At 43.8% G+C, this 23,018-nt stretch overlaps 1 protein-coding gene across 1 annotated transcript in view; it reads left to right on the top strand.

The window, feature by feature from the left end:
• LOC121735063 (potassium voltage-gated channel protein eag-like) overlaps nucleotides 1-22,760 on the top strand; it is a 28,341-nt gene extending 5,581 nt beyond the window's left edge. The window contains exons 2-14 of the mRNA XM_042125730.1: nucleotides 7,121-7,252; nucleotides 10,605-10,838; nucleotides 11,898-12,029; nucleotides 13,438-13,547; nucleotides 14,094-14,489; nucleotides 15,487-15,910; nucleotides 17,361-17,560; nucleotides 17,639-17,891; nucleotides 17,969-18,180; nucleotides 19,493-19,918; nucleotides 20,376-20,636; nucleotides 22,093-22,434; nucleotides 22,641-22,760. Coding sequence (XP_041981664.1) covers nucleotides 7,174-7,252; nucleotides 10,605-10,838; nucleotides 11,898-12,029; nucleotides 13,438-13,547; nucleotides 14,094-14,489; nucleotides 15,487-15,910; nucleotides 17,361-17,560; nucleotides 17,639-17,891; nucleotides 17,969-18,180; nucleotides 19,493-19,918; nucleotides 20,376-20,636; nucleotides 22,093-22,434; nucleotides 22,641-22,760 — 3,189 coding nt within the window. The 5' untranslated portion in view covers nucleotides 7,121-7,173. The remainder of the gene's footprint in view (nucleotides 1-7,120; nucleotides 7,253-10,604; nucleotides 10,839-11,897; nucleotides 12,030-13,437; nucleotides 13,548-14,093; nucleotides 14,490-15,486; nucleotides 15,911-17,360; nucleotides 17,561-17,638; nucleotides 17,892-17,968; nucleotides 18,181-19,492; nucleotides 19,919-20,375; nucleotides 20,637-22,092; nucleotides 22,435-22,640) is intronic.
• Nucleotides 22,761-23,018: the final 258 nt, after the last annotated feature.

Raw genomic sequence — 23,018 nt, 5'->3', positions numbered from 1 at the left:
CGATGAAAATTAATTCGCATTGCGCGTGGGCAGCGCTCATCCCGGGGGTCCTGGGTTCGAGTCCCGCAGGCGGAACAAAAAGTTTTCAATGTTCCTGGGTCTTGGATGTGTATTACAATAAAATTTCAAAAATCTTAAATATATTTTATGTATAATATTATAAAAAATCCAGAAATATATCGATGCAATGAAAATTTTAGTTCTAATACGATTCAACAGATGGCGTTTTATTTTTTACTTTATTGTAACATAGAACTAATCATACTTATTAGTTAGTATGTTTTTGTTTATAGTTTTTAATACGTTAGAATATTATGTTTAATAATATTATCACTTGGTATAATAATAATCAATCTATCTTATCTTATAGAACTCCTACTGCATTTCTAATATATGTGACAAGTTGACATTAGAAGGCGCTCTAAAATAAAAGAGTTCGAGTGTACCGTGTTGGCCTATATTCCATCCAGAAAATATATCAATGCAATCAACATTTTAATTCTCATATATGAAAACAGATGGCGTTTTATTTTTTACTTTATTATTGTAACAGAACTAATCATACCTACTTTACTATATAATATTGTTTTTATTCATAACTAGCTGTTGCCCGCGACTTCGTCCGCGTGGACTTCAGTTTATAGCGCGCGGTGTCAACAAAATTTGTGTCAAATTTAAAAACTTTTTAAAACCCTGGTAAGTGGTACCCCTCTTAGGGCCGCGCTACACCGGAATGGCAGCGCTGAAAGTACTCGCCTCGCCGCTGCCATTCCGGTGTAGCGCGGCCCTTAATTAATCAAAATACCCAAAAACAGCTGTGCAGTGTGCACATAATCTATACTAATATTATAAATGCGAAAGTATCTCTGTCTGTCTGTCTGTCTGTCAGTCTCGCTTTCACGCCAAACGCCAAAACTACCGAACCGATTGTAATGAAATTTTGTATACAGATAGTCTAAAGCCTGAGAAAGGACATAGGCTACTTTTTTACTGGAAAAAAGGGTTGTAAGGGGGTGAAAATGCGTAAATTTGTTCAAATTAAGTTAGTTCCAACAATTCATAATAGATGGCGCCGTGCGTCTTCTACATCGCGCTGACGCTTGCTCAAAAGTCTTCCTATAAGACGTGGTATCATCTTACATTTAAGTTTCGATTTTTTTCGGTTGTTATATCTATTCTACGGTATTAAATAACTCAGTACTTTATCTGTGCAGTGACGTAACCTTAAATCTATTAATGATAAATAGTTTATGGGTAAAGTTGTGTAATTGGAGGGCTAAATAAGCTTTAAAATTTGGCATAAATTATAAAGTTTAATATAAAAAAATGAAATACTTATTGTGTGCACACTGCACAGCTGTATTGATTTAAGGGGTACCAAGGTTTTTTTATAAAAGATTTTGGGCAACAGCTAGTTTTTTATATTTTAAAATGTCCCTGCAGGCTTACCTAACCTTTGAATCGTCAGTGCTTTATATAAAAGCTTCTTTTGGGTATACTAAACATCCCCTATCTTAATCTGACAGATCCGATGACATTCCAATATTAAAAAAAAAAATTAACCCACCACGTGAGAAATCTGATTTCTATAAAATGATAACTAGACATGTCGGAAGCCTATACAAGCTTAATCTGACACGCTCGAGCTTATCCCGAAATCCCCTCTTCCCCTCCCCAACCAGGCCTCCCTTAAGGGCAACTGGCGCCTGTGTGCAAGAAAAGGATTTTAGCGCCCCTTTAGGCAAATTTTTTGGGTCCTTGGTTTTGGCGCCCCTAAAGATGGCGATTTGGCGCCGCTAAAGATGGCGATTTGGCGCCCCTAGAGGATGGCGCCCGTTTGCATTGCACACATTGCACATATGGTAGCGTCCCCTGTCCCCAACTTTTAGCCGGTACTGACTTCAAAAGAATGAAAATTGAGTACAGAATTAATTGAGGTTAAGTCAAATTTTGAAAAAGGCACTGATGAAGAATAAGAATTATTTCATACATTTTAGGTCATTTTAATAATATTGATTTTGCCTCGTAAGTCGGTTTAAATTTTTTTTGTTATAAAATAATAATTTTACTCTTTTTAGGGTTCCGTGCCCAAAGGGTAAAAACGGGACCCTATTACTGAGACTTCGATGTCTGTCCGTCTGTCTGTCTGTCTCCAGGCTGTAACTCAAGCACCGCTATAGCCAGACTTCTGAAATTTTCACAGATTATGTATATCTGTTGCCGCTATAACAACAAATACTAAAAACAAAATAAAGTTAATATTTAAGGGGGCTCCCATACATTTTTTTTTTGTCTTTTTGGCTCGTAATCCATAATGGCAACTTATAGACACTTGAATTTACACAAAATCCTCAATTATATGTGTACTTTAATACTAAATAATAATATTAAAATAAAATAAATAATTGACGGGGGTCCCATACAAAAAACTAATTTTTTTCCTTATTTTCCTTCGTGCGCGAGTCCGACTCGCACTTGGTCGATTATTTTGTTTAGTTTTTAGTTATCTACGAGACCACAAAGTTTTAGGGCCGCGCTACACCGTAATGGCAGCGGCGAGGCGAGCACTTTCAGTGTCATATTATGATTTTAAACTTTATCTTCATTATTGTAATACACATCCCACCAAAAACATGAAATGTAAAAGGAGCCAAGCAAAATATTGCATAGCTATGCAATACTTCTGTCGTAAAATGTTTTCAGATCACATTCAAGCCAAGCCATCAACTTATTTTGTTATTTAAATCAACATTCAGTAAGGGTCCCCGCAGACTTACAATTTAAAGTTGGCCGACTATCGTACAAACCACAGAAATAGATCAAGATAGAAGTGCCATACGCTCGTGTTCATACAAATTGGAGCGACATGGAGCTTCTATCTTGATCTATTTCTGTGGTTTGTACAATAGTCGACCGACTTTAAATTGTAAGTCTGCGGGGACCCTAAAGGTATCAATAGATTTCTTTATTTTATAATTATTATAGTGGCTTGGCAATAAGCAAATATAAAACTGCATATTTGGAGGATTTCATACTTAAACAGCAAGCGTAAAGTGTTTTAACTTTTAGTATGTAACGAGTTAACGACGCATGTTTGCCGATGGTACCCAATAAATTCAATTGGTCCCTGATTCTCTGCTCTAGCTGGCTCTAGTGCTCATTGCCAAGCCACTATAATAATTATAAAATAAGAAATCTATTGATACCTTTACTGAATGTTGATTTAAATAACAAAATAAGTTGATGGCTTGGCTTGAATGTGATCTGAAAACTTTTTACGACCGAAGTATTGAATAGCTATGCAATATTTTTCTTGGCTCCTTTTACATTTCATGTTTTTGGTGGGATTTAATTTCTTTTTTGTAGGTTTTTTTCTTTTCTTTTCAGGTCACGTTATAACTTTTCTGTACTTAGCTTAGCACTCATTCTTTATCTCCTTTATATTTTTTCTTTGAGGCTTCGTAATTCGTTAGTTCTAAAGGTGGACGACGTTACGTAAATACTTTTGAGTTCTGAGTCGACTATGATATTCATATATAATTGACTCTTAAGCTTTAAGAGCCCATATGACCCTAACTTGACTACATACATTAACCTAGATCTCAAAATCTGTAAGGTCTAGAAAACTGATTTTTTGACACAAGTAACTTCAGTTCTTAAAGATTAAATGCTCAAGACGAAACACGATTACTCAAAAAATGCTCGATAGTTTCTTTTTTACAAAAAACCTTGTTTTAGACACATTTTTGCTTGGATCTTCGAAGTTTTCTGTCTTTTCTTTAATATTTTTTAATATCTAAAAAGGTATTGATAAAACCTAAATTTGCTCAAAACACTTTTTTTATAATCAATATAGTTCGTCTTTTATTCAAGTAAAACTAACTCGGCGATGATTCCGCGCCGTCCTTTTTCACCTGGCATATGAAAGACGGGCGTGAGTGTGAAGAAAAGAAGGACGATGTTTGATTTTTTGAGTCAGGTGAGCTCTTAATACTTGAACATACTTGAAGGTGGTCATTTTTAGCATTACCGTTAAATTAAAAACACGTCATGTTTTAATTACGTTATTAGTTGATTGGGTCATGTTATACGTATGACGTAGCACTCGCAGGCCGCAGCGGCCGACTACCCAACCGGCGGGGTGACCCGCGATCCCAAACTCAAATATTATGTACTCCGCGAACAGTTTCCGTTTCGACTTGAAACGATTTTCGATCACGCAAAGAGCTCCGAAGTTCCAATTCCGACGCGAACGCACGCTCGGCTACATATTTTTACTTTTCATGGAAAGTAAAAACTAAAATATTATTAACATTTTTTTCTTCCAAACTGATACAGGATACTAGTCACACGACTCATCGGACGATCGGCATTCGGCTGTTTTCTTAGTACGAGTATATTATATAACCCTTCTGCGAGCGGTACACATGTTTTGAAGTTAGCGATCGCAATTCGGAGGTCTGACCTCAGGAGTCGGGAGTTCAGGCGTCAGGACTCGAGTCGCGTCGGGTCATTCGTTAGTGATGCTACGACCTACGACGTGGGCGGCAGGCGGCAGCGCAACTCGTGACATCCTGCAAACTACAACTTAGCAATCATACAGATTATTATTAAACGGTGGCTCGTATAGTAGCTGTATACAATATTATCTATATATCTATACATATAATAAAACTGTGTAAATGACAATTCTGTACATTAAAGATATCCAAAAAATAATAAACGGGGGCTGTTACTACATCGCTATAGAAGCCAAAACTTTGATTAACATGCGGGAGGCTTTGCCCCCGGCCGGTACATGGGGGGGCTGCGCCCCCCCTCCTAACCCCCCGCCCTCCTGGTAATGTTGCCAAGCAAAAACATGTTGCGTCGTTAGTGTTGAGTTTTAATTCTTATTCCTTAGGAACAAACCAAGTTATTAATTAATAGTGAAACATCTGAAACATACAGATTTCGAGTGTCATTTGATTAATATGAGGGAGGCTTTGCCTGGATATAGACAGACGGACAGGCTGGTATTATATCTTTGTAATCGGGTTCCGTTTTTTACCATTTGAGTAAGGGACCATAAAAAGGAGAGAATTATCCATTTCCGTTATTATACTATGCTAACGCCTACGAAGTCGCGGGAAACAGCTATCCATACTAATATTATAAATGCGAAAGTGTATTTTGTTTGTTTGTTTTTTTGTCCTTTCTTCGTAGCTTAACGAAGCAACCAATTGACTTGATTTTTGGCATCGACTTAGTTGAAAGGATGGAGAGTAACATAGGCTACTTTTGGTCTTGGAAAAACATCATGTTTCTAAAGGAGATTTGCAAGAATATTCGTATTGTACACGATTTTCGAATTCCACGCGAGCGAAGCCGCGAGCAAAAGCTAGTAATATAACGGATGTACCAAATAATTATGCAGAACTCACTTTAATTAGAATAATGAATGTAGGTAGGTAATATAATGGTTACGAGTAGGATTACGAATAATGAATTTGAAAAACACTTTAGTTGAATTTAAACTTAGGTAAGTGGTCAATATTCCAGCAGCTTGGCTGCCAATTTGTAACTATTTACTTTTTATAGGTAAAGTGTTAATACATAGACTCTATAGCGCCATATTATGTGTTGTAACTAGTAACCTACCCGGTTATAGAGCATACTTTAGCAGAGTGTAGAGTATTTGTAAGTGCCTATGGTTAACTAGAGACTAGAATTAGGGGCTGTTTCACCACTTCCTGATAATATTGTCTAGGCCAGGGGTCACCAGTTAGTTTCGCTCGGGGTTCATTTTAAGAAATAAAATGAGCTTCGCGGTCCACACATTAAAAAAAATATTATGCAAAAGTTTACAAATCAATGAAAAAAGTGTCAATTTTTGTAGCTAATTATCTCTCTGATGTTAGGAGTGAAATTGGTGTAAGCTATTGGATTTTAATCCTGGAGATGTTCATCGAGACCGAAGTTTATTTTAAACGAAGTTATAATCTTTGAAAATGCTCGGTCCGCACACAATGGGTCGGCGGTCCGGATGCGGACCGCGGTCCGTCATTTGGTGACCCCCGGTCTAGGCTATCCACAACTCGACTCGACTGATACTGGTAACTGGAATATCTGTTAGAAAAGTTGTGGATAGCCTATTCGGTACTTATCAGGAAGTAGTGAAACAGGCCCTTAGTCACTTAAATAAAGATAACAATAAACTTTATAAACTTCCTACATTCAGTTAGTTTATAGTTTCCCTATTTTATACAAAAGTAACACAAATAGGTCAGAAAAGGAGCCGTTTTACTAGTCTTAAAGGACTTTCAGGACTGGAGTTGGACTCTGCGGCGAATCGCCGAATTCTAATCTACATAATTCAAAATCGAGCAGTCGAGGTACGAAACAAAAGTAAAATGTGTCGCGGACCGTGGTGGCGTGCACGCTAACAATAGGTAATCGATGTCCGCGAGGGCGGGCCGCGGGGGGCGCCCGTGGCCCGCCAGCAGCTAATGCTCGGCCCGTAGAGCGCTACTTATCGCGCCCGCTCGTCGGAGGCGAGTGGCGCCGGCTGCCGTGTCAAGGCGGCGATGGCCACTCGAGCCGCGAGACGAGAGCTCCGTTGCCACTCCGCCGCCTGCCGGAGAGCACTTCGCTATGCTGATTAGCTCTCGAGTCTCGTATCAAAATATCAAAGTAGACTCTACATTCTACAAACATTATTATCTTCAGCGAATCGAGAGTCCCAAACGTCGTCGTCCGAGTATCCTACCTCTACCCCTCGGTCTCTCTTTTCCCTCTACTTTCTGATGAGTAGTTGATTATCCATTCTCTACTCCATTAGAGCTGGATGACCCGGTGACATTTCCCTCGACTTTTGGGTCGGTGATAGTAACGGGTACTCGTCTGGCTGATTATTATTATTAGTTAGTTCGACGAGTAGTTAATATAATATTGTCGTACGCTGGGTTCGTCGAGCGTCGAGCCAATGGTTTACTACCTCAATTTACTTATGTTATTATTGTCGGCTTAAGCCGCTGCGCTGCCGGGTGCCCACTAATAGCTTTAACCTTTTGCCATATTCGATGTGCTAGCGCTCATCGGTCTTGACAGGAGAGTGACGAGCGACGGTGTCGTGTTGCAGGTGGGCGGCGTGTTGTGGCGTGTTGCGGGCGCGCGTGACGTGACGGCGGGGGCATGCCGGGCGGCCGCCGGGGGCTCGTGGCCCCACAGAACACCTTCCTGGAGAACATCATCCGCCGCTCCTCCTCGCAACGTCAGTATAACCCTCTGTACACGCTTCATTTTATAATTATGTAAACAAAAAGACTAATTCAAACATGCAATTTAAAGGCGGTATTAGTTATTACCGCGGTACGGTAAACGAGATTTAAGTCAGACTTAAATCTCGCTTATCGTGCAATAAATAAATACTATTGCACATCAGTCGCATTTGATCCAAGCGCTGCGCAGGCCAAGTCCCAGCAGGCCGCGCGCATGCCGTGCACTATTTATCTAGACATGAACACTTTCGACGCACTTTTGCTCAGTGTCTATTGCAAGTGCAAACAAAAATGAAACCTACGTAATTATATACTAATGCTTAAACAGTATACTCAATTTCATAGACCGTATAGCTTCGGTAGATCCTGAAATATGCTCATGTAAAAACAGCTAATTCTGGCACTCACTCACTCACTGACCGGTAATAAGAACCTCGAGACCACTTCCAATTTGTCCTAGCGTTATGAAATTTGGCACACCGGTCGTGTGTTATGACTGTGTAGATTAACAAAAAAATGAGAAATTTAAGAAATTTATTTAAGAAATCGGTCTAGCGTGATTCGGTTCATCTACGAACTTCAGAGGCCACTTCCAATTGTCCTAGCGTTATGAAATTTGGCACAGAGGTCGTGTGTTATATGTAGATTAACAAAAAATTGAGAAATTTAAGAAATCGGTCAAGCGTGAGTCGGTTCATCTACGAACTTCAGAGGCCACTTCCAATAATTGTCCTAGCGTTATCAAATTTGGCACACAGGTCGTGTGTTATATTATGTAGATTAACAAAAAGTTAAGACATTTAAGTAAGAAATGTGTGTGTTAAGAAACGTGAGTCGGCTCATCTACGAACTTTAGATAAAAATTCTTATGTACCAGTGCAGTGATACAACGAGAATACGATGAGGAGGGTGGGAGAAGGAGAGGGGGGGGGGGGGGGTATAAAATAGTGTACTTCTAAATTTGAACTTGGCAGGTTTTCGTGCCATACGTAACACTTGATTAATTTTATAATAATAGTTACCTCGGTGGTCCTCCCCAGGCCTCGGGGATGCGTAAACGCATTCCCACAAAGAAAAAAAAACGGTAATATTTATATAATTAAATTAACCTGCCAAGTTCAAATTAGAAGTATTATGGATCAGGCTGTCGATGAAGATGATTACGATCGATGAACTGCATCTGAACTTGACAATGGTTTGGATTTCAACTCTTTTTTTTAGGCCAAAAATTAGCCGATACGAACTTGGCCCCATTTTAACAGGTATGTTTTTGGTGGGATATTATATTATATGCGTAGGGCTGATTTAGGATGAGCGTCCGAGGTGTATAGTCTGATCACTCTGACGGCTCGAGCGCGACGCGACAGCAGCCGGCCTGTCCCTATAGTCTGGTGTCTTCGACGGATGCGTAGGTGCTGACTACTGTTGGCAGTGTTGGCACACTGGTCACTACATCGGCTGCTACATCGTTGACGTGAGTCGGGGCCGGGCTGCAGGAGAACGTATTGATATGCAGAGAAGGGAGCTCTGGAACGCAAACTCCTCCAAATAATAAATGAGGCGCGCGCCTGAATGTTTGATGCACCGGGCCGGTACGCGTCGACTCCCTCTTCTACATCTTACCGTCTGCCGATTTAACATTTCATTAGCCGACTCGAAACTCCCGATTAAACGATACATAATTATTTTATCATGTTTTATCTGAATGTTTTCATTTTTTTTCTACACAGAAAGCACCTGTGATGTTAGTTTTGTCTCTGTTACCACCCAACGGTGGACTGGTAGAAAATGCCTTATGTGCAAGAAGTGTAATAAATAAATAATTAATTAAATAATAATGTACATACTCTGCTCCAAACCAAAGGAAAAGACAAAGTTTGTAAATAATATTATTTTTATAAAATTGTAGGTCGTCACGTGGGTTGGGCTGTTACAAAAAAGTTTTTTTAACTTTGCAAGCGACATCATATTATAACGTTTTATATGCATGTATGTGCAGTTAAAAGGATAGGAAAGCACGTAGTAGGACACCGAATCAGCCCGTCATCGAGATGGAATTGATGGAATGGAAAGAAACCTAAAAGTTAAAACTCTACCTGGAGCCCGCTAATGATCAATATCGATCAACCGAATCGCTCCAATTTCCTAGACTTTTTTCGTTTGAACATCTCGCGGGAGCCGCTGTCTTTGGCAAGCAAATTAACCACCTGCAATATTTATCGCCTGATCCGGGGCTCGAGGCGGCACTCAATAATTTTGTACCAAAATTTTAGATCAGTGTTGTTTTTTTATTAAATTAAGTAGTTACGCCGTAAAAAATAATTCAATGCAAATTGTAGGATACACGTAAGGCTGTAAATTGTCGCAACGGGCTTAAAAACGTTCATAACGACACTACGGTACCTTCCAGGGCTCTACCCCCCCTAACTCATTCACAGATTAAACGCTTTGGTGCGGATGAATTAGGGATTTAAAAATAAGTATAATATGCTATTGTAACATATCGCCGAATACCCTGATCCCGGGATTAGCGGCCGCGGCTCGCGGCACACGGCCCGGAGATACACAATATAAACGAGAGTAACGTCTAATGTATTGCCTGTTTTAACTTTTATATCGTTATAGACAGGTAAGCTGGATAGGTAAGCTCCTCAGGTTTTAAATAAGTAGTCGAGACTTTCTCATCCGAATTAAAACCAAATTTTCTCAGGAACGTATACAAAACTTACTTAAGTACGTATAAAACGGTAGCATGTTATACAGCATCGTGCAGCTGTCGCTGCCCGAAGAACGTTACATACTTAGATTAAGAGGATACACCAGGGGCTAGAGAAATGAAAAAAAAAGTACGTGTAATATCTATAGCTGTCTGCCTTACCTCAAGCCTATACCGCAGAACGCAATAGAGACAACTGCAGAAAATCAACGATTCGTTGTCCCATGATTCCTTCTCCAAAACTTAACCGATTTAAGTATTTTTTTAATAAACGATTAAAGAAAGGCATGAGCTGTGTTCCTATGTTTTTTTTTTTTTTGTATAATCTAGCCAAATCTGTTTTCTGGATGTTTGAACACAGCGGAAAATCTGGCCATTTTTTTTGGGTTTTTGAACGTTCATATCTTATTTAATAATTAAATCATGAAAAAAAGGAAAACATAGGGACATTGTATTAGTGGCCGTAGATATTCAGGAAAAAAATTATAACTCTACTAGCATTATCCAGGGAAGAAACAGGGGACAACGTTTGTATGGAAAAAAGGGCGGTGTGGACTCCTCTTAAGGCGAGCTTTTAGAAAACAAACTTTCCGTTCGTCGGATAACGACGCCGTGTGTGGGTGTTGCAGCAGATAGCAGCTTCCTGCTGGCGAACGCGCAGATCGTGGACTACCCGATCGTGTACTGCAACGAGACGTTCTGCAAGATGTCGGGCTACAACCGCGCCGAGGTGATGCAGAAGTCGTGCCGGTGCGCCTGGATGTTCGGCGAGCTCACCGAGAAGGAGGCCGTGGAGCGCGTCGACCGCGCGCTCGACCACCACCTCGCCGACCACTTCGAGATCCTGCTCTACAAGAAGAACCGTGAGTATACACCGTACTCGTACACACCGCTACACGCGCTCGTCTCCCGACTTTACTCGTTTGCTCCTTATATCCATTGTATCTACTCTCTTTCGTGACGGAGTAACTTAATATTATAGGTGAACTAGCGACCCGCCCCGGCGTCACACGGGTACAAAATATATAGCCACTGATAAAATGATCAAAATCGATAGCCTATGATCCTTCACGTGGTCTACTTCTTATCTGTGCCAAATAACATAAAAATTGCTCCAGTAGTTCGCGAGATAAGCCCCTTAAAATAATTTCCCCCATTTTTTCCACATTCTCCTATTAGTCTTAGCGTGATAAAATACAGCCTAGCCTATAGCCTTCCTCAATAAATGGGCTATCTTACACTGAATTTTTTTTTCAAATCAGTAGTTCCTGAGATTAGCGCGTTCAAGTTAGCCCTTTCAAATAATTTTCCCCGTTTTTTCCACATTTTCCTCTATTTCTTTGCTCCTATTAGTCTTAGCGTAATAAAATATATACTATAGCCTTCTGCGATAAATGGGCTATCTAACACTGAAATAATCATCAAAATCCGTTGCGTAGTTTTAAAGATTAAAGGGAACAAAGGGACATGAGGGAAAAAAAGCTACTTTGTTTTATAATATGTATAGCTGATATAGATGAATTTGAGCTGCTAGCTGTCCGCCTGAAAGGCGACACGGTAACGTTAAGCCGATGTTAAAACCGTCCGTTGCATTTTTTAATATAGTCAATAGATAGATAAGAAGCTGTGGTACAAAATAATGGAAATGTTTTAGGTGAACCTGGCCTCGAAACGATGTAACCGCACCGCGGGGAGCGTTGTTTTTTATCGGTTTAATTAGGGCGAACATGTCCCGGCATCGTATCCTATAGGTCGCGGTCGTAAACGTCGACGAGCGACCCGGGCAATCGGGCATCGTCATGTCACCTGAATCCTGATACTCTACAGCTCCACGTTACATTCACATTTCGAAATAGTATTCGGTATCGTTTAAGTTGAAATCATCGTACCTTCTCACCTAAGAGGTGTGACTGTGGTTCCAGGCACGCCGCTATGGCTGCTGGTGCACGTGGCGCCGATCCGCAACGAGCGCGAGCTGGTGGTGCTGTTCCTGCTGACGTTCCGCGACATCACCGCGCTCAAGCAGCCCATCGACGCCGACGACCCCAAAGGAGGCCAGTATTACCGATCACAACCGACTACCCAGCCGAGCTTATAACATAATATAACTTGTAACCCTATCGTGCGGTTCGCCCACCATTCTTTAGATTTTTCAAGTATTTTTAAGTAAGCTCACCGCTCAGGCCTTATGGTCGTAGGTACTCGTATGTAAAGCCGAATTGACGTTGCGAAACTTGTTTTATGACATTACTAGCTGTCCCGGCAAACGTTGTTTTGCCATATAAATAATTTTTTTATGAAAAATAGATGTTGGCAGATTTTCAGACCTACTCAATATGCTCACAAAATTTCATGAGAATCGGTCAAGCCGTTTCGGAGGAGTACGGGAACGAACATTGTGACACAAGAATTTTATATAATATAAGTTCACCAGTGTCACCCATGATTTATAGTTTTATAATGAGTGCATTGGTTTTGTGACATTAATTATGTTTAAGTATACATTTTTTGTAGAAAATTATGTCACGCACTTTCACTTTCGAGTTGCGAAAGTGACACTACTTTCCTTTCACGTCGCACATCACGTCAGCAGAGCGTCTGCCCTGCTGCTGACGTGACGCGTATTTACGCGCCAAAATGGTAAACTCATTCATTAACGAATACCAGCGTAACGACTGTCTTTGAGATCCAAAACACCCCTAATATAAAAATAAAGATGCTATGAAAGCAGCCTACAAAGCTATCATGGAAAACATGAGACATTTTATAATAAATAAAAAATTGATTTTTTTAAAATAGCTACAATAGACAATAAAAAAAACTTTATAACATATTCTGTACTATAACGTTTTGCATCTAAGAATAAAGGTTTGATCTCGACTAAGCCAAGGCGTTGATTATAATATTGTTTATTTCATGACACTATTATTTTAACTGCAATGTAAATTCGGGTTTTTTTTTTTTTAATGAAAGAAGGGGGCAAACGAGCAAACGGGTCACCTGATGGAAAGCAACTTCCGTCGCCCATGGACACTCGCAGCATCAGAAGAGCTGCAGGTGCGTTGCCGGCCTTTTAGGAGAGAATAGGGTAATAGGGGAGGGTAGGGATGGGAAGGGAAGGGAATAGGGGAGGATAGGGAAGGGAATTGGGCCTCCGGTAAACTCACTCACTCGGCGCAACACAGCGCAAGCGCTGTTTCACGCCGGTTTTCTGTGAGAACGTGGTATTTCTCCGGTCGAGCCGGCCCATTCGTGCCGAAGCATGGCTCTCCCACGTATAACGGTTGTTGTGGCCTTTACGTTATTTAGTGGAATTCTGGTGGTTTGAGAGGCCATTTAGGTTTTATGCAACGTCAGTGTATGACAGATTTTCATAAAAGGCATTTCTCGAGGTTCGGCCCCAATCAGTGTTACATATTTCGGGCGACTCGACGGCGAACAGTGACGTGGCTACTCCCGCAGGCCTGTCGAAGTTCGCGAAGCTGGCGCGGTCGGTGACGCGGTCGCGGTCGGTGCTGGTGTCGGCGCTGCCGGCGCTGAAGGAGCCGGCGCGGCAGAGCCAGCTCGCGCATGTCAGTACCCCTCCCGGCCCCCCCGCCGCGACACACGCCACACTCGCGCCGCATGTACGACACACGCACTACGCCCGCCCCCGCCCCCGCTCCCCGCTAGTAGCACACCCCCGCACCCCCCCCACCTCCGCCGACGACACTGACACCGCCGCTCGCGTTTGCGTCCCCTGTCAATGTCGTCGTATCAGTAATCCGAAAAGAGAGGTACGCCAACAAACACGTCGCCGACAACTCGACAGGTAACCGTGTATGTTGGTGGCGCGGCGGCGAAAAGATTTTGCGTACGCATGACTCAAAAAACGCCGACGAACACGGCCATAATTAAAAATCTTCCTGAATATGATCGAAATGACATTCACGTCAAATCTTCCGCAGCCGCAGGCCATCTTTTCCTACCTCAAAATATCCTCGTTGACCTACATATCGATTATTTAGTCTCGCCCTCGCATGTTTGAGCTTCCTCCCTCCTTGCGCCGGTAGCAGTAGCAGGGTAGCTCCGAGCTCGGGGCGAGCGCGGCGAGTGCAGCGTGTGTGCGGGTGTCGCAGGTGATGTCGCTGTCGGGGGACGTGCTGCCGCAGTACCGGCAGGAGGCGCCGAAGACGCCGCCGCACATCCTGCTGCACTACTGCGCGTTCAAGGCCATCTGGGACTGGATCATCCTGTGCCTGACGTTCTACACGGCGATCATGGTGCCATACAACGTGGCGTTCAAGAACAAGACGAGCGAGGACGTGTCGCTGCTGGTGATCGACTCCATCGTGGACGTGGTGTTCTTCATCGACATCGTGCTCAATTTCCACACGACGTTCGTGGGCCCCGGCGGCGAGGTGGTCAGCGACCCGAAGGTCATCCGCAAGAACTACTTCAAGTCGTGGTTCCTCATCGACCTGCTGTCCTGCCTGCCCTACGACGTCTTCAACGCCTTCGACCACGACGAGGACGTGAGTGTTTCAAACACGACGGATTTTGCGCCTCGAGCGTCGATTTCTATTATTTATACTGGGTGTTCTGGTTAACACCGTTCATTCTTGTTGTTTGAGTTCCCAGCATTGTTCTCATAAAAAAGTTGTTCATTTTGCCGGGGTCATTTGATGGTTTAATGGATAACGGTGTTAACACAAACAACCTGTTTATGATTTATTCGATCAGTCTCTAACTTTTATTTGCGATCTTCCAAGAAACTTTTTTTTAATGGGGGGAAGCAGAGTAGTTACATATTATATATTTTAATATAGTAGACTGTACGGTGAACTTACATTATGTTATTATTTATTTTTATTAGGAGCAACAGCAGTCTTAATTGTTATGTAGTATAAATAGGTAGGTAACTTACACAGTAGGTATGTTACACACGTTATGTGATCCATTTTTACCGTTACAAAATTATAACAATAGAAGAAAAAGCCAATAACAGTCGGCAACAACAACAACAATGTCTATGTTATTTAAAATAGCTAATGAATTATACCGGTAGAGCAGAACAGCTAAGGAACGAGTTACAATGGGTCGGTTTAATTAACCCATCAATCCCCAAGCGGCACCCGGCTGCCGCATAACAATTGAAAATTTATTGTGTCTGCGATTCCCACGATCATTATAGGTATTACATCGATAACTAGGAAATACAAGGTACACACAAGTAATAAGATAGGATAACAGAGGTATTTACGATTGCAATGTTGCAGTAATTCATTCTTTGATTAGATAAAGAAGTAAAAGAAATATAGGCGTGTTTGAAATTTATAAATGTTAAGTTGTATAAGCGAATGTTACCCTCGCTCTGCGCTCACCAGCAAACATTACAAGTGACGCGCAGCTGTTGTTTACTTTTATTAACAGTAGCGCGTAATTTGTAATGTTTCATAGGATTTCCGCTTTTAAGTATGACGTAGGTAGTTTCAGTGATCGGTCGTGTGACGCGTGACGCATGTGCTTCAGGGCATCGGCAGCCTGTTCAGCGCGCTGAAGGTGGTGCGGCTACTGCGGCTGGGGCGCGTGGTGCGCAAGCTGGACCGCTACCTGGAGTACGGCGCCGCCATGCTCATCCTGCTGCTGTGCTTCTACATGCTGGTGGCGCACTGGCTGGCGTGCGTGTGGTACTCCATCGGCCGGTCGGACGCCGACTCGGGCCTGCAGTACTCGTGGCTGTGGAAGCTGGCCAACGTCACGCAGACGCCGTACGCGTACGTGTGGTCCAACGAGTCCGACGGGCCGGAGCTGGTGAACGGCCCGTCGCGCAAGACCATGTACGTCACCGCGCTCTACTTCACCATGACCTGCATGACCTCCGTGGGCTTCGGCAACGTCGCCGCCGAGACCGATAACGAGAAGATCTTCACCATCTGCATGATGATTGTCGCAGGTGCCGGACCTCTTCTGTTATTAGCCGGGCACGTGCGACCCCCCCGCAGCTTCCCTTACCGTCTGCGCGGGGGGCCGCACCCCTCCCTCCCCGTCTGTGAGCTTTTCGTTCGTCCGTCCTCGCACCTCGTTTCCTTATGTTCGTTTCGTTCGCTAGCAGCTGTCGGTCGCACTCCGAAGTCGGAACGTTCGCCCCGAACGATCCGAGCGGCGATCCGGCGGACAGCGACGTTTCTTTGCCGTTCGATTTGTACTTTAATTTTATAATAATTTTATTTAACCCTTGTATTTTTTATTATCATATAATTTACGACTACTACAAGAAATAAAACTTTTAATTTGAATTTGTCGTCCCGATTCCCCCGACCTCTGTGCGGGCCCACGAAGCGTCGCCGCGCCGTGTACGGCACGCGGCAGGTGACTCCTGAAGGAGGGCGTCGGACGGTGCCGGAAGGTTGCGGTGCCGGCCAAGTGCCGGCCGATACTCTTCACGTCGGCCGACACTTCGACCGGAACCGAGTGGCCTCCTGCAATAGAAACGTAGGACACTGAATCCTGATAATAAATAACAATCGCACATTCTTAACCAAACTTTCATAACACAAAAAAAAAACAGTAGAGCTCTTGGAAGTCACGAAACAAAAAAACATTATAAAAATGTGTTAAGACTTAAGACGTAAATCGTTTTTAATACACAGTAGAGACATTTAACAAACATCAATAATAGCTCCCACACCGGTTTCGGTGACGGTGGCCGGTTTCATTGAATCCGGGCCAGCTACGCAGGAGTAATTTTATAGTGACCGAGTGTGTGCGCAGTATACAAGAGCACTCTCTATTCCTTTACTCTCATAACCCAGTGGAACGGAAGACCGACACGACCGGCGAGAGATCAGGCGCACGACCGACTTTTTACATGCCCATCCGTCGCATGAATCATCTTACTTGTCAGACAATCAGGTGATCAGCCTGCATTGTCCTAACCAAACTTGGAAATAACATGTTTCCAACGCGGGAATCGAACCCACGACCTCCGAGTCAAGAGCCGCGCTCTATACCACTAGACCACGGAGGCGTTCAATTTTATAACTATGACTCTATTAGGGTTACTACGAGTGTTTTTGCATTTTGTGCGTCCGACACAGCGTCACGTCCAGAGTAAAAATTTTGCATTTTTGTTTAGTAACGGTTTGGTTATGAACGTGCGAATGATTGCAACGACGTACATAGCTCTATAGGGCTGAAGTCTGCCTGCGGCGCCACCCCGCGCGGTCGTCCGAGGACAGCGTCACACACCCGAGCGGGTAGTGACTAGTGAGGCCGGCAGGTGATCATCTGTGTTGTTCTACATCAGTCGTATCCTCGTGTGTAACCTCACTCGTGTACTGTCAACTGTGCCGTTTAATCCCCCGAGTTGCGCAGATAGTGAGTGGCGGTGCTGTGTTCTCTAGCGCTGCTGTACGCGACGATATTCGGCCACGTGACCACGATCATCCAGCAGATGACGTCGGCCACGGCCAAGTACCACGACATGCTGAACAACGTGCGCGAGTTCATGAAGCTGCACGAGGTGCCGAAGGCGCTGAGCGAGCGCGTCATGGACTACGTGGTGTCCACGTGGGCCATGACCAAGGGGCTCGACACCGATAAGGCACGTTCTCGGTTCCGTAATACTAGATTGGATTTCAGAAAAAAGTGCAACTTTCGTCGACACGTGGAGTATGCGCAGGTGCTGAACTACTGTCCCAAGGACATGAAGGCGGACATCTGCGTGCACCTCAACCGCAAGGTGTTCAACGAGCACCCCGCCTTCCGCCTCGCGTCCGACGGCTGCCTGCGCGCGCTCGCCATGCACTTCCACATGTCGCACTCCGCGCCCGGCGACCTGCTCTACCACACCGGTGAGAGCATCGACTCGCTCTGCTTCATCGTCACCGGCAGCCTCGAGGTCATCCAGGACGACGAGGTGGTGGCCATCCTGGGTGAGTCGCCCCGCCCCCCGGGCCCCGCCCTGCCCCCTCCCCCGCACCGCCCCGCACTAACCACCCGCGTTCCGCAGGCAAGGGCGACGTGTTCGGCGACTCGTTCTGGAAGGACGCGGCGGTGGGGCAGTCGGCGGCGAACGTGCGCGCGCTCACCTACTGCGACCTGCACACCATCAAGCGCGACCGCCTGCTCGAGGTGCTGGACTTCTACCAGGCCTTCGCCAACAGCTTCGCCCGCAACCTCACGCTCACATACAACCTTCGGCATCGACTCATATTCAGAAAGGTATGAGCTACGGAAAGGTATGAAAATAAAAAACTAAGGAAACCTAACTCCCATACTTCGACCGTTTTGAATTTGGTTCATTTTCGCACACTAACATATTATGACAATAGCTACGAAACACTAACAATCAAATTTACGAAATAAATAAAGCCGTTGACATTCATTGTCGCTTCTACGGGGTGTAACAAAACTAAGAGATAAAATTTAGGGTGTGTATGTGCCTTATATAGAGTTCAGTGTGTAAGTTCAGCGCTGATAGAAAAATATTTTTTTGTGATTTGTATGCATACAAAAGTAGATAAAAAAGTTGTTATTTCAGCGCTGCTACTTTTGCAGTGAACTCTATAAATGAGACTCATATACACACCCTAAAGTATTATCACTTAGTTTTGTGACAACTTGTATATTTACAAAAAATTGTATACCGAATACATGCAAAAAGTACTTAAGAGGGCGACTAACCCCAAAAATCAAACATCGTCCTTCTCTCTTCACACTCACGCCCGTCTTTCACATGTCAGGTGAAAAAAAAACGACGCGGATTCATCGCCAAATTAGTTTTTTCTCAATAACTCGATAAATATGCAACATTTTAAAAATCCGCTAGGTCGATCTCTCAATGATAGAATTTTATACATATAAAATATTAACTTAGTTCAATGCACGATTATGGCAATAAATAAAAAAATCGTGAAAATTAGATGCGTCTATGTGATGTTTTTCTATCGAGAAAATTTTAAGATATTGTGTTTTTGCTCAGATCGAATTCTCGGAAATATAATGTGGTATCTAATTATAGAAAATGAGGCTTATTTTCAAGCATAAAAATGAATTATAAAATCGACACTTTAGGGTTAGTCGCCCCCTTAGCATGTATTCGGGTCACATTCGCGGTCTACAGACTCGCGGACAATTTGTTTTGACACAGTTTAACTCTTCCTTAGTTTTTATTATTCGTAGGGTACATGAGTCTCTTTTTGTACGGATGCACACCGAACAATTTTACCCTAAAGTCAGACGTGTCGTAATGGACTAAACTTGACCATAGAATCCTTCACCACACTTCGGAGTCTTTTTTAATTAACTTGTATTTTCCGTATCAATCGGTTGTTCGAGCCAAATACGAAAGATTCCAAGAGTTAAAACGCCTTTTTTTCACTTTTAATATTTTTGGGTATTTCTTTATTTATTTCAATACCAAACGTTTTATGGAACTATTCGTTTTTAAGTAAATAAGTTTAAGAAAATGTAAACTACTCTTTGTTCCAAAAACAAAATAAAAATATATAATATTATATTATAATCTGTCCAGGTGGCGGACGTGCGGCGCGAGCGCGAGCTGATGGAACGTCGCAAGCGCGAGCCGCAGCTGGAGCAGGCGCAGGACCACCTCGTGCGCAAGATCTTCTCGCGCTTCCGCCGCGAGCGCAGCGTCGCCGCCGCCCCGTCGCGCGCGCCCGCCCCCGCCGCCGCCGCGCCCGCCGCCGACGCCGAGCGTGGCGACACGGCGGGCGCGGGCGGCGCGGGGGCGGAGGGGGACGCGGGGGGCGGGGCGGCGGGCCCGGGCGCGGCGGGGGCGCGCGGCAAGTGGGGCCGCCTGCTGTCGGGCGGGTCTCTGGACGCGGGCGAGGCGCCGCGCGCCGCCTTCACCCGCTCACTGAGCGCGCGCGACCGCCAGCCGCCCGCCGGCGCGCTCGGCGTCGCGCCCACCGAGAGCGCCGCCGCGCTCACATTGAAGGTGTTTATTGTTTTATGACAGTAAAAAGTAACATTTAAAATATGTCTTCGGCAAAAAACCCCGTGAACCGCAAACAGCAGCTGACTATAATATTTCTTTATTTTTGGAAGGTTTGCCAACAATCGATAAGACTTTAAAATATACATATAATATAGTATAAGTAACAAATTTCGCTTAATTATTTGACATTCAATGTTCCAACTATTTGCCGACAAACACTGCCGGAGCCAATACAATTTACAAGTAACAATCTTTATGTAATAAATTTAAAAAAAAAAAAACGACATATAGTAAACTTAAAATTTGAAAATAATTGGAGAAAGATTGTCGTAGGATTCAATTTTTTTATCTAATACTAGACATTCGGAGTGAGTGACCTGCCTCATACGGCCCGGCGGTCACTGATCGACATCGATACAATCGAATATGACACTACAGCATATGCATACTGTTACAGGCTGCGTTCGGTCGCAGCAGGGCGAGCAGCGTGCTCGGTGCGACGACGCGGCGGGAACCCATCGACGAGGAGAGCGAGGAGCGTAAACCCGCCCCCGCCCCCGCTCCGACCGCGGCGCCTGCCCCAGCCCCAGCCCCCGCCCCCGCCCCCGCCCCCGCGCCGACCGCCCCCACCGCGGCCCCCGCGCCGACCGCGCAGGACACGGCGCTGGCGGAACTGCGGCGCGACGTGCGCAACGAAGTGCAGCGACTGCAGCAGAAAGTATGTTGTGTGAACTCTAATATTCGTTATGGCCTAGGATCCCTTTATAGAAGGACCTTCACCGAGCTGGTTAATGGATGAAAAGTCTTTTATATTCAATTACGTATGTCAAATGATTAATTGCAAGTAGGTTGCCTAAAAACATTCAGTCCAGAATAAAATAATAAAAAATACATTTTTCTGGTTTGGTTAATAGACAAATTCCATACCAATCGAGAGTATGAAGCCCGTAGAATATGCACCAGACCGGTACTAGTATCGATTTACCTGTCTACCCAAGAGTTGTGGCTCCATACTTTCAATTAGGTAGTATAGAATTCGTCTATTAACCAAACCAGCGAAATGTTCAAAAAACATTTTTTTTTCTATATTTTTTTATTCTGGACTTTAATTTTGAAGGCAACCCACTTGCAATTTTGTTGACATACGTGATTGAATATAATTTAATACTTTTCATCCATTAACCAGCTCGGTGAAGGTCTATCCTAGGCCATTATTTTATAAATTATAATTGTTTATTATTCATTTGTTACTCTGTCAGTAGGTATACGTATTTATTTTTTATGGCTTCGTACCCAAAGGGTAAAAACGAAAAAAAAAATATTATTGTACTATTCGCTCGTATTGCTAAATAAGTATATATACCTAATTAAAAACAATTTTTCCAACGAAATAATAATTTAATATTCAGCATTTTATTGTTATCTCATACAATATTTCTTTAAATATGAAACAATATACTAAAAAACTCTTTCCTCAAGTTTGCCATATACATTGATGCAAATTGATGCAATAATGTATTATGGTGTTTTTTTAATGTTTATACTCTCGTTTACTGTTTTTCTCCCATGGTTGAGAGATTTTTGTCATACAATAAAATGTTCAACTTTTCAAGGCTTTCCATTTGGTAATATGACTGTCTCAAAAAGCTACATTACCTACTGGGTACGATATTGCAAACTCACTGCTTAAATTCCGAAGCGAAAACGATATAAAGTGACGTTGACAGTCTTGTATTTTTGTTTGTAAAAAGTTAAAAATAAAAGATTGTAGCAAAGTATTAACGAAACGATTGTGACGTCACTTTTTGTAAAAAAAAACGTTCTGATCCACGTTCTTTCAAATTCTTAATATTATAAAAAATAATATTGATTGAGGTGAAAATATTACAATGCGCCTTCTTCTATGTCTATGTAAACACAAATAAAAGACCATATTACGTGCACTGTTTCCACTATATTCTAAATATAGTGGAAACAGTGCACGTAATATGGTGTTTAATTTGTGTTTGAAATTAATTTCCACCAAGAATCGACACTACAAGCAATTATAAGATTCTTCTATGTTATTTTTGCATAGTAGACGTAATTTATTGAGATAATATATTTTTTATGTATCTTCCCAATGGAAACCTCATCTCGTTTTCATTGTTTAATGAAATATATAACAATCACAGTTGGGGAGGGTGGAGGAGCTGCTGACGATGCTGGCGTCGCGACTCGGGGCGGACCCCAACGACGCGACCCCAGACACGGAGCGATCCGACCGCACCGACAGATCCGATCGAGGCGAGAGATCGGATCGCACCGACCGAACGGATCGAGGGGAGAGGCCCGACCGAACCGACAGATCCGATCGAGGCGAGAGGTCCGACCGCACCGATAGAACGGATCGAGGAGAGCGATCCGAACGTACCGATCGCCCGGAGAGGACGGACAAGAGCGACCGCCCCGAGCGGCCCGACCGCATCGAGCGCCTCGACAGAGACGGCGCGCTCGCCAGAAAAAGGAGGACAAAAGTAACATTCAATTTTTGTATAATTATTCCAATTAAGACAATCCTCCAGTTACTGGCTACTTCAAAACGAGTAAGAAAAAACAATAGGAAACAAGTCTATTGCAAAAAAATAGTAAAGCTAGTTTTGAAACGGCCAATAACTACATGGCTTTCCTTAACTTAGAATATTTTTGTAATTAAATTATAAAGTGTGCATATTTCCGGCAGGCGCGGAGCAAGGGCGCGGCGCCCGCGGTGCCGACGCCGCCGTCGCCGCCGGGCGCGGGGGGCGCGGGGGCGGGGGGCAGCCCGGGCTCGGCGTCCGCGCGCCGCCGCGACTTCGTGTAGCGCGCGGCGGCGGCCGGCGCCCCGCCCTAGCCCCGCCGCCTGCCGCCCCCCGCCCACTGAGGACGCTCGCGAGCCTCCGCCGCACCGGCCAGCGCGGCCGCTCGATTTTTTGAAGCAGCTTTTTACAATGAACGTTGGTTTGCAATCGAACATATTGTGATTTTACACTATCACTCACTCCGGCGTGCCGCGCGCCGGCGTCGGCGACGAGCGGTGAGCTCGTCGCTAACTCGTGTCCGTCTAGTCGAACCTCCCCGT

Source organism: Aricia agestis, chromosome 16, assembly GCF_905147365.1.
Source record: "Aricia agestis chromosome 16, ilAriAges1.1, whole genome shotgun sequence".
NCBI lineage: Eukaryota > Metazoa > Arthropoda > Insecta > Lepidoptera > Lycaenidae > Aricia > Aricia agestis.
The sequence above is the reverse complement of the archived record's forward strand: the minus strand, read 5'-3'. Positions and strand labels throughout refer to the sequence as shown.